Source organism: Zalophus californianus, chromosome 7, assembly GCF_009762305.2.
Source record: "Zalophus californianus isolate mZalCal1 chromosome 7, mZalCal1.pri.v2, whole genome shotgun sequence".
NCBI classification, from domain to species: domain Eukaryota; kingdom Metazoa; phylum Chordata; class Mammalia; order Carnivora; family Otariidae; genus Zalophus; species Zalophus californianus.
The window spans coordinates 78414158-78426577 of record NC_045601.1 but is presented as its reverse complement, the minus strand read 5'-3'; the positions used below and the strand labels follow the sequence as shown (position 1 = coordinate 78426577).

At 35.3% G+C, this 12420-nt stretch overlaps 1 protein-coding gene across 1 annotated transcript; it reads right to left on the bottom strand.

Annotated features, from left to right (window-relative positions):
* Positions 1-5154: 5154 nt before the first annotated feature.
* Positions 5155-5649, bottom strand: LOC118357208 (10 kDa heat shock protein, mitochondrial). Its single transcript, XM_035728624.1, has one exon. The coding sequence runs from the start codon at positions 5598-5600 to the stop codon at positions 5292-5294; it is 309 nt and encodes a 102-aa protein (XP_035584517.1). The 5' UTR covers positions 5601-5649; the 3' UTR covers positions 5155-5291.
* Positions 5650-12420: the final 6771 nt, after the last annotated feature.

Genomic DNA, 12420 nt, shown 5'->3' with positions numbered 1-12420 from the left:
GTAGGGATAAACGAAGAAATTCTCTTTGCCATCACATGAGCAGTCTTATAGGGGACACAGTTTCAGTAATGCCGTAATAGCACTTCTACAACTTGTAAATTTAATAGTACAACTAATGGCCCAAACGAGAATATAATCTTACTTTAGGGGGTTAGGAGATGGAGATATGACAATTGAGTCTTGAGAATAAAAAGGCAGGAATTTAGCAGGGCTACACAATGAGGGGGTAATGGAGGCATTTCAACTAGAATGAACATGGGCACATCTTTGTTCTTATGTTTGTCTCACTTACTAGACCTTCTAGAGTGAAGACCTCAAACTCTGGTAATACCCATCATCCAGCCAAGTGTAGGACAAGTGTTTTTTTCGGTGAAAATGAGTGATCTACTCTAGAGAACCTTGAGAATGGTCAAGAAACAGGCTAGTGCTTCTCACTTTGTTAAGCATGAGAACCACTTGGGGTCCTTGTTCCTATGCATCACCTGAGTTGCTGTTTCAGGAGGTCTGGAGTGGGGGTCAGAAATTTGCATTTTCAATAAGCCGTAACCCCAACTCCAAAACCCCATTGTGACTCTAATGGAGGGGGTCTACTGAGTGCAGACATGTAGGTGGAAAAGAATTTGTGGATACTTTGGAGATACTTACATCCTGGTTCTTATCAGCTACTTACAGCTCACCAAATATACCTCAGAGTGCACCCCCCTCTCAGCCATCAAAAGCTTTTTAATCAACCATAACCTCTGCTGCTCAGACTTGTAAGTTAATTTTCTGGCAAATATGAGAGGAAAATAAATCTGCCTCCTGAGACTTAACAGGTCTTCTTGATTTTTAAGTATTAGCATGTTTTTCAAGTGCTATGTAGCTGAAAAGTGCTAAAAAAGCTCTAGGATTAGTCATTTCTCTTAAAAAAAATTTCCAATGGCATAATACTTACCTTGAAAGATGAAAATTTCCACCTAAGGCATTTTTTTTCTATATTTTGTAATCATAGTTGAGAATTTATGCCAACTCTACCTTTTTTAGCTATTCAATGAAACCTTTCTAAACTGAGTTGAAAATAATTCCATCATGCCTTGAACACCCACTTGCTCTAATTTAACTCCATTTGTCTCTCCCTTACTTACTCTTTATTTTCTTGAGCATTCCAGCTGTTAACATTAAATCTAATTTTTGAATGTCAGCCCATGTCAAAGCAAGCCTTGATCCTTTTAATGTTAACCTATCACCAGCTCAAAGCTGCTTTATATCATGAGATATAGCTGTGTTTCCAACCCTGTGGGCATGGAGTGTGATTACACACACACGCTAGAGCTTCCCTATAATAATACTTTGGTGTAGTCTGGAATTTTATATGGGGTGGGTAGGGATTGAACCCCATCCAAAGTGCTTTGGTTACACAAATAGGAAAAGCTTTGTTACAAGGTGGTAGTGCTGCAGAAGTATTAGAAAGAATGTTGGCTCTCATCTAGTCTTACACCTTTATATTTTTTTGTCTAAGAAAGAGTAGAATGTCACGGACAAAGCATATAGTTAATGACAGAGGTGTTGAAACCAGAACCAGACAAGAAACCTTAAGATCTGTAGTGTAACACTTCATTAATAGACTTAAATGTCATCGTCATTTACCTTCTCTTTCTCTCTCTCTCTCTTTCTCTCATGAAATGCAATTAAAAAATTTACCATTCTCATTCCTCCCATTTAGACAATTTTTGAGGTGCAAGAAAAGCAACTGTGACTTGAAAGTTTGGCATAGATTTTTCTCCTATGCTTTCAGACCAGATATACTTCACATGTAGAAAACTGGTCAATGAAATAGGCCATTGTCATTGGCTAAGCCCCAGGTGGAAGGAACTTATAGTAAGGTACAGGTGACTTTTTTTGTTATTCTACTGGGACACTGAACTTTGTTACAGTAATATACTAATAAAGAATTCTGTTTTTGAGAAAGACCACCAAATGAAAATAAGTACCATTGCCATTTTATTTTATGGCTTTTGGTGCAATATAATTAGAACTTTAGTAAGAGATTGTATCTTAATTAAATGAAAGAAATGATAAATGTACTTTTAAATGAGGGTGAATAGACATAAACTATACAAGTTAAATGTCCAGTTAAATGTTCACATTAAAAAGCCAATAATAAAAAAAGGATAAAGAAAACGGTCTTCTAGTCATATTATGTACCTTTGCACTGAGGTTAACAGTCAGTCATAATATTTTTCCTAGAGGAAGGCACGGCAACCTGAGAAGGGAAGAACAATACCAAACAGTTAACTATAAGTCCTACAAGAAAATTCAGTTCAAAGGCCTATGAGAACTTAAGCAGAGAGTAATTAATTTTGTTTTGGAAGTTGGAAAAGACTTCAGGGAGGATATAATGGAAACAAATGCAAGCTCAATAAAAAATGCCAAGCCGATGTTTTTTAAAGGTATAAATATAGCAGCATGACATTTTTTTCTGAACATTAAAAAGGCTTTTATAAAGCATAATTAAAATAATGACTTCTATGGAATAAACTTTCTATATCTCATCTCTCTGACTGGGATAATAATGCCTTCCTTTTATTTTTATTTACTATTTTGTCAGTATTTCCATTAAGTCGGGTCTATATAGTTCATGATTTTTTTTACATCACTTTTTGGATAGGAGCTTCTTGAAAAAGTCTGTCTACATTTTCCTCTAGAAGAGTCATTTTATATTCTTTTATATTATTCACATTCTTCTCTTCCCCCTTTCCCATTTATTTTATTCTTTTTTATAGTATTTCAGTACTCAGGTTATAAAGAACTGGGAACAATGATATATATTAATATTTTTATATTTTATCTTGTGATAAATTTAGAAACAAAATCCTAACCTCCTAGACCTAGATAATGGTCTTTAGATCAATTGCCTAATGTTTAAAATGTTGTCCAATGTTTGTTGCAGGACTCCCAATAACAGATTCTGAGAAAAAGGTTCATGATTTGAGATCCTGAGAAGGAAGGAGTTAAAGGGAAGAAAATCTTCGAGGATTAGATTGATCTCAAGGGATCTGGAAACCAGGCAGACGATCTGAGGATGAAAGGAGAGATTTGATTCTGTGCTGAATTACAAGTTTTGAAGGAAATTACAGTGTAATTTTGTTCAGCTATAGATAAGGATCCACAGCCTAAATTAGTAAAGTTCTTATAACTTATCTTTTAAAATCATCATTAAAAAGTGTTTCTGAAACTGTGTCACTTGTGAGCAATCACCCTTAAGGTACATGTGTAATATGAAAAACCTAAAAAAGAAGAGGGGTAGCAAACAGTGCATATTAAACATCAGTTGCAAAGGCGGGGACATCTAAAAGGCATGTCATTGCATTATACCTTTTCTCCGGGTCAGGGAGAAAGGAAAGGGGCAAATCACTGCTGTCATGCCTTATTTATACACCTCACAAAAGCATCGCCATGTACTAGTCAACCTCATGCTTTTAAGGGAGTTGTTACAGCCTTGGATTCTCTCACCCTACCCCTGAGGGGAAGGCAACATTTAACCAGGCCCCAAAGAGCAACACCTTGGAACCCCCTATAGCCCATTTGTCAGATTTGACCCCAACTCATTCACAGGTAATACCCTCAATCTAGGTTTAAATGCATTTGGAATGTTGGCCAAACCGGTTAAGGTAATTGCTGTCCACAGTTAGGGTTCCTAGGAACAGCCTGTCTTGCTGCAAAAACAGCATCATCTTTCCTCAGTTGCCAATAAATACCTGATTGGTCTGATTTCCAACTGAATTCCTATTTCCCACAAGGATGTGCTTATAGAAAGTTGGAGTGGCCCTTTGGTAAAAAAAAACAAACAAACTAAAAACTAAAAACAACACAAAAACCCAAACCAAAAAAAACCCCCAAAACAACCAAGCCACTGTGAATTGAACACACACACTCACCTCTATATTCTTCAGAAGCTCTCTCAAACAATAGTAAAGGTGGGAGAAAAAGAAAGGAGAAGGCAGTGAAACCTGGGTTGTTGGGGGTGTGGTAACTGATGTAGCAGATCCAAGAAAGCTAGACCATCAGTGGAGAAGTTTAGAAGCACACAGATTTGCATTGCAGAATCTGCAAAAGATTTATGACCCTAGTAATTGTGGATGTCCGATGGAAGGTGGAGCTTAAAAAAAAAAACAAAACGTTGACAGTCTAAGACTTCACTTTCACACCCTTCTTTAACCCCACTTAAATCATAGCATAGGTTTTGTTTGATTTGTTTTAAGGAATGAACTGCAAATGGCAAAAGCCAAAACAAAAACATTTATTTTTGCATACTTCTGTTAGAATCTTTACCTAGGTACTTTAAAATTTTTTGCCGTTATGGGTAGTATATTCTTAAGTTGTCATTTTTCTAGCAGCTTGTTGCTGGTATACAAAAATGCCACTGATTTTTGGTTATTGATCTTATAACTGGTAACTTTGCTAAAATCTATGGTTAATTATAATTGGGTAAATGCCTTTGGGTTTTCCATTTTAATAATCTTATCTCTGAGTAATGACAATTGACTTTATTTTCAATCTTTAGAGATTTTTTTCTCCCCTTGGTCCATGAACTATGAAATTCAGTCCAAAGTTGAAAAAAAATAGTTATTTTGGGAATAACTATAACGGTTCACCATTGATAATAATGTTTGCTATAACTTTTTTATATACACTGTGTTCAGGTTAAAGAAATTCCTTTTTATGCCTTACACACTAAAAATTTATTTTAAAAATGATTATTAAAGGTTATCAACTACTTATTCTGCATTATTTGAAATTATATAAATTTTCTTTTATATGTTAATGTAATACATTATTTAATAGATTTTCTAACATTAAGTCAACTTGTATTCCTAGAAAATATCCAACTCCATGATGACAGATGATCTTTTTATGCATTGCTAAATTAAATTTGCACTTTTTCTTTTTTAGAAACTTTTTTTGCTCCTGCATTAATAAAAGATTGGCCTGTTTTTCCCCCTTCTTTTCTTTTATTTTTTGATAACAAGAGAAATTAGATATATAAACTGAATTGGAGAGTCTTCCTTTTATTTTATTAATTGCAACTTTAGGTTTGGAGTTATCTCTGTTTTGAATATTTTGTTGAACTCTGCTATAAAATCACCTGGTCTTGCTATTTTCTTTGAGGGAGAATTTTTTTTTTTTTTTTTTTCATTAGTTTGGATACCATTAGTTTATTATAAAAGAGAGACATGAAAATTATTTACATGATGAAAGATTTCACTTCACTGGAATGGGCAGCTTCACTTCATGCCATTTTAATAATGATTTCAGTCCACATACTTTCCGAGAATGTCACCATCTCTAAATAAGAAATAATCCTTGTCATCTAGAACTACTTTGGTGCCTCCATATTCTGGGAGAAGAACTTTATCTCCAACTTTCACACTAACTGGTTGAATCTCTCCACCCTTTCCTTTAGAGCCCGATCCAACAGCTACTACTGTTGCTTGCAACACTTTTCCTTGAGATTTTTCTGGAAGCATAATACCTCCTTTGGTTACAGTTTCAGCTGCGCTCCTTTCAACTAAAACTCGGTCAAAGAGGGGAAGAAACTTTCTAAACGCCTGCCCTGCCATGACGCCGACCGCCGCAGTTGGTACTCTGCTCTGGAGCTGCCGCTTCTGCAAGAAGCAAGGGAGAATTTTGAACTAATAATCATTCTGATTTTTATTTCTGGACCAATCTTGAGGTTTTTTTGGTGACTTTTAAAAGTATTTAATTTATTTCACCTGATTTTTCAGTTGTATTAGAGTTATTTATATTTTATTTCAATCTCTGCTACCTCTTCAGTTATGCCCTTTTCAATTGCTAATATTTTGTCCTCTTTTGTTTCCCTAACCAATCTTACCTGAGGTTTGTCAACTTCATTAATTTTTTTCTTTCCCCTCAAAAAAACACTTTTGGTTTTGTCTATCCTCTCATCTTTTTTTTACTTCATACTTTTCCATTCTTAATTTATTCTTTCTACATTTTCTGGGTCTGTTTTGCTCATTTTCTAATGTCTTAAATGCTTATGCAATTGACTTTGAGTTTTGCTTTTTTTCCCTCCTAATATAAGCATTTTAGACTTTAAATTTCCCTCTAAAAACTTTTGGCTACAGGGACACCTGGGTGGCTCAGTTGGTTAAGCGTCTCCCTTTGGCTCAGGTCATGATCCCAGGGTGCTGGGATCGAGCCCCGCATTGGGCTCCCCGCTCAGCAGGAAGCCTGCTTCTCCCTCTCCCACTCCCCCTGCTTGTGTTCCCTCTCTCTCTCTGACAAATAAAGATTAAAAGAAACCCAAAACTTTTGGCTACATTTCAAAAGTCTTGAAACAGTATTTTTATTAGAGTACAGCTGCTTCTCTTGTTATATACGCTGACTTTGGGTGCTTATTTCCTGATGTGTTAATCTTTTAACCTCATGTGTTAATTTTTTATTGCGATTTCCTAATCCTTGGATTTCTATCTGGGGGAATTCTTAGAGGCCAGCATTTAAAGTGCATTTTTCCATAACTGTAGTACCTAAAGTTACAACTTTGGATCCTTTTAAACTAAAATTTCAGTTTGTTTCCAGGCAGTATAAATTTCAGGGCAAATCCATGTAACTATGACTTGTGTGGTTAAGAAATCTCAAAGGGGACTTTTTTTCTTTATTTCTCCTCTATCCAGAGAGAAGGTTGAGACAAACATCTTTCCCTCTGTAGGTCACATTTATTTTCTTATTCCCCCAACCTAGGTGTTGCTCTCCAAGTGGTTCTGGTTTGATGCAAGTGTCTCTGATCCCACCTTCTACTCTGCTCTGGACCCTGGTTTTGGCTTCTGTTCCACCAAACATGTGGCCAGTTAACAACTCAGATGAGACTATTAGAATGAGCAGATACCCTCAGGGATGAGGCCAGCTCCAGTGCTCAACTGATCCTCATGGAACCACACTTGCTCATTGTTTGTTTCCTCTGTTTCCATTTCTTAACTTCCTGCTTAGCTCAGCTATGCTCTGAGAGAGATTTTTAAAAATATTTTACTTTGTATTATTTTTCTTGTTTCTGAAGGGATTTCTCTGCATATGTAGTCTGCCATACTTCTAGAAAGGGAAGACCAAATTTGTGACACTTTCTGTTGTAATTTATACAAAACTCAGATCAGTTTGCCTTAAAGAGACATAGATAAAAACTCCAGAAATATGGTGACTTTTCTGCTTCATTTGAGTCAGCATATAAATTATATCCTCAAAGCCATGGATTATTTGTTTCTCCACTCTGCCTTTCATGATGTCAGCTTCAGTCCAAAGCTATCTGTCTCCCTGACACAGTCACAAAATGGCTGCCAGCTACTTGCAGAGCTACACATTTCACTATCCACATTCAGGTTGGAAGAGCCAGTCCCTTTTCTAACCATCAAATGAGTTTCCTGAACTATTCCCAATGAAACTCAATGAAAACACTGAACCACATTTTATAGCCAAAGAAATGTCATGCTCAGATTGACTTTGTTACGGGAAACACTTATACCTGTCCCTTGTTTATGACTAATTCTTTCCTGAAACCCCTGATGTTAAGTGAAAAGTCATTAAGTGGAAAACAAATTTCCATTAATTTTAAAAGAAAAATTGTGATGCATTTTATCCCAATTCCCAATAACAATTGAACAATGCAAATAACTACATAATTTTCAAAACTCCAGTAATTTGAAAGTAAATACAAATTTATACACAAAATGGGATATAGTAAGGGTTTATCCTTTATCACTTTATCCAATCATCCAATCTTTTGGGACTCAGTTCATCTTGCACTCCAAAAGCACTTAAAAGTTCTATAATAGAAAAACACTTTTAGGATAAAGTAATAACTAAGCAAAAGAATGCTTTGAAACACATGGAAATAGTACATGTTCACAACAGACTAAGAGTTGTTGAAGCGGCAAACCCTTTATCCCCCTCATTTGGCACACATAAGCAAAGTCAATTGTTTTGGGTTTATCTAAACATTGCACGTAATTCAAATTAGATCCATATGATATTGTCTGACTAGAAAAAGTTTGTGTTGAGTACATTGATGAGCATGTCTTCTCCTGAACCATAATCTTGAAAATATTATTTATATTATTCTATTTTTAGTGTGTTTTAGGATAAAAAGGAAAAGCCTCATGTAGGTAAAAGAAATTGTCTGAAAATGGTTTGACATTTCAAAAACTATATACTATTCTATCACAAAGCAGAACATTTTATATGAGGTAGGTCTGTACTGTGGCAAAAGAGATGGGTTTATGCTGACTCAGACTGATCAGGGGTTGTTCTTGGGGATCAGTCTCTGCCGACCCCCATGCTGTACACAAAGGGTGAGGAAGAGAATGAATATCAATAAGATAATCACAATGCCTTTTCAGCCAGCTTTATTGCAGCATTCCTCTAAATCAAATTTAATCTACAGTGAGATCCCACTCACGTAAATAATGGGACATTTAATTTTCATAATCATTGGGGTTTCCTCCCTCTCTGTGAGATCAGGCATTCAGAAAGCCAGGGACGGCGCTGGTTAGTCATGGTGGTCGCCAGTATTGATGCTGCTCCTTCTCCTTATTGATGCCATCAAGCATTAACTCCCAATATCAATCAAACGTTCAGCTCTGGGTGGACTTAGGGATAAGCCCATCAGCCATTTATTCCACCAATGACAGACTTTGCCTTCTGCTCACCAGGGCACAATATATAATGCCCAGCTTTGGTTTCTCACTTCTGCTGTTTCCCACTCTTTTCTGCTTTCTCTTCCCTGTTCTAAAACTTTGCTTCCCATTTTCTTGCTTTCTAAGAAAACAATTTTATAGCTATGATTCACATACCACACTGTTCACCCCTTCAAAGCCTAGAATTCAATGGTTTTCATTATATACACAGAGTTGTTCAGTGATCAGCACAATCAATTTTAGAATGTCCTTATCATCCTCAAAAGAAATTCCCTACCCATTATTAGTCATTCCCCATTTTTCTCCAGCTCCCCTAATCCCTGAAGCCCTAGGCAATTACTGATCTACTTTCTGTATGTATAGATTTTCCTATTCTGGACACTTCATATAAATGAAGACATAAAAAAGTGTAGTCTTTTGCATCTGGTTTCTTTCACTTAGCATAGTGATTTGCATTTCATTCATGCTATAGTATATATTAGTAGATAATTCCTTTTTATGGTTGAGTAATATTCCATTACATGGATACTACACTTTATTAATTCACCAGTTGATGGACGTTTGAGTTCTCCGTTTGGGGCTATAATAAATAATGCTGATATAAACTCTTGCAAAACGTCTTTGTGTGGATTATGATTTTATTTCTGTTGGATAAATTTCGAGGAGTAGGATTACTAAGTCATATGTTAACTTTAACTTTTTAAGAAACAACTATATAGTTTTCCAAGGAATTATACTATCTTATATTCTGACCAGCAGTGTTATGAGTGTAATGAGGGTTCCAGTTTCTCCACATCCTTACCAACCCTTGTTACTGTTTATCTTTTGAGTTATAGCCCTTCTTTTAAGTGTGTAGTGATATGCATTGTATTTTTAAAATTGTAATTAGCTATATTTAAAACTTGGGAGAAAATCTAGGCATCTGCCCTTGTCGGAAATACTCAGATGTTCTAGCAACACTGGCTCTCAGCACTTAAGGCAGCGATTGGCTGAAGCTGTGTAATTGCCCTTTATTCTGGTACCCTCTCCAGTTTTTTGCACTCACTTCTTATTTTATGAGCCTGACACTGAGGGTAAGTGTCCGTTCTCATTTTTCTTATAGTTGTGCTATTGTTTTTCTGGAGATAAGATATGTTTTATGTCTTATGTCTCTAGCAAAAGTAGAAAATGAGATAGAGACTTGGAGGGCAATATAATTAAAGTAGGAGAGAGCAGAGTTCTTTGTTGAATTAAAGACAACTCTTAGGTGTTTATAAAAAATAAATTCAAAATGGATTAAAGATCTAAATATGAGACTTGAAACCATAAAAATCCTAGAGGAGAACACAGGCAGTAACCTCTTTGATATCAGCCATAACAGCCTCTTTCTAGATATGTCTCCTGAGGCAAGGGAAACAAAAGCAAAAATAAACTATTGGGACTTTATCAAAATAAAAAGATTCTGCACAGTGAAGGAAACAACAAAACTAAAAGGCAGCTTCCAGAATGGGAGAAGATATTTGCAAATGACATAACTGATACAAGGTTAGTATCCAAAATCTAAAAAAATTTATCAAACTCAATGCCCAAAAGACAAATAACCCAGTTAAAAATGGGCTGAAGACCTGAATAGATATTTTTCCAAAGAAGACATGCATATGACCAACAGACACATGAAGAGATGCTCAACATCATTGATCATCAGGGAAATGCAAATCAAAACTATAATGAGCTATCCCCTCACATGGGTTAGAATGGCTAAAATCAACAACACAAGAAACTGGTGAGGATGTGGAGAAAGGGGAACCCTATTGCATGTTGGTGGAAATGCAAACTGGTGTAGCCCTTGTGGAAAATGGTATGGAGTTTCCTCAAAAAGTTAAAAATAGAACTACCCTATGATCCAGCAATTGCACTACTAGGTATTTACCAAAGAATATAAAAATACTAATTCAAAGGGATCTATGCATCCCAATGTTTATAGCAGCATTATCTACAATAGCTAAATCAGCATATATATATATACACACACACACACTGATTATATAGTCAGTGTTTTTGTATGTGTGTGTATATATATATATACACACATACATACACAATGGAATATTATTCAGCCATAAAAAGAATGAAATCTTGCCAGTTAGAGAGTATTATGCTAAGAAAGACAAATACCATATGATTTCACTCATGTGGATTTAAGAAATTTAAGAAACAAAATAAATGGGCAAAGGGGGGAAAAAGAGGCAAACCAAGAAACAGACTCTTAACTATAGAGAACAAACTGATTACCAGAATGGAGGTGGGGTAATGGGGATTAAGGAGTATACTTGTGAAGAACACTGGGTGTTGTACAGAAGTGTTGAATCACTATATTGTACACCTGAAACTAATATTATACTGTATGTTAACTGGAATTCAAATAAAAATTTAAAAGGCTTCTCTTACATATTTGCAAGATGCAAAGTATGTCTTTGTCAAAAGAATGCAATTTAAAACATTATGAACAAACCAAAGACAATGTATGATGGAAATTGTAATGAACTGAGAAAAACAATAGAAATTTCAATGGAGTCCTATTTTGAATCAAATAAGTAATGCTACCATGAAAAGTTATCTATTAATACAAATGTAAAAGAGCTTATAAATTTTAAAATACATGTTTTGATTATCTTAATTTTAGGAAAACTCTTTCTTTGGCAAGCAATAATCAAGTATACTTTAAACTAAAATTGGTTTTCAGAATTGGACATTATAAGCATTTCCCAGTAAGAGCTGAAGACCCAATTCCAAACAGGATTCTCTCCTTCAAACTTTTTGAAAATTAATGTTCACTTCATCTCTCATGATTAATACTGGTAGAATGAATGAAGAGTTATCAAATAAAATCATATAGCAGGATCATATACTGAATGCTGAATATGATGGTGTTGGAAAATTAGATTTCTTTAAATGTCTTGAGAGTAGTTATTCTAAATATAAAACCAAACTATGTTTGGAAGTAACTACATTTGGGTACATCTGTTCTCCATTATGCAATGGAATAAAACTAAATATTGTTCCCAATTAAGGGATTTAAGGCCAAATTCTGAACTGTCCATTTCAAAGAGAAATGCAAGACAATACATCTTATTTAGAAAAAAAGTAAGTTTTATAGTTCTAATCCAGAAGAATTAGAATTAGAAATTTTTAAATTTTTTGTTTTGAATTTCATCTATAACACAAAATACCATTGTTTGTTTAGATTTTGTAGTGTACTTCTAATACAGTAAAAATAAATGTTGATTTTATTTTAGGAAGTTAATATTCTTGTCCTTGGGGTGCTGTACACACATTACCTACTCGGATTTTTTTGACTTTTGATTTTTGAACACCTGTGTAAAGGAAAGTGTTCAGAGATTCTTCATATTTCTTCCTGATCCAATCCAGATTATCAGGATGGGAGGATGCATAGAAACCATGAGCAGATGCTCAAAAATAGAGAATCTTCATTTGTTAAAGATAAGAGCACAGAATGGACTAGGAGGAAACAAGTACTCAGCTGATGGAGAAGGGGGAGACCCATCATTTATTTTGGTCTGCAGGATGGAATTCCAGTTTGAGGCTGGTGGAGGTAGATAAGGGTGGCAAGAGAAAAAGTCTTGGCTTGTGTTCGCTTGTTGGTTGTATCTCATGGGCTGCAGAAGCTCAGCACAGGCATTGCACTGACCATCTTAAATACTTAAGCCTATAGCAGCCCTTGTCCTGGGCAAGCACA

Coding starts and splice junctions, on each gene's coding strand:
- LOC118357208 (XM_035728624.1), bottom strand. CDS start 5,600: ATGGCAGGGCAGGCGTTTAGAAAGTTTCTTCCCCTCTTTGACCGAGTT.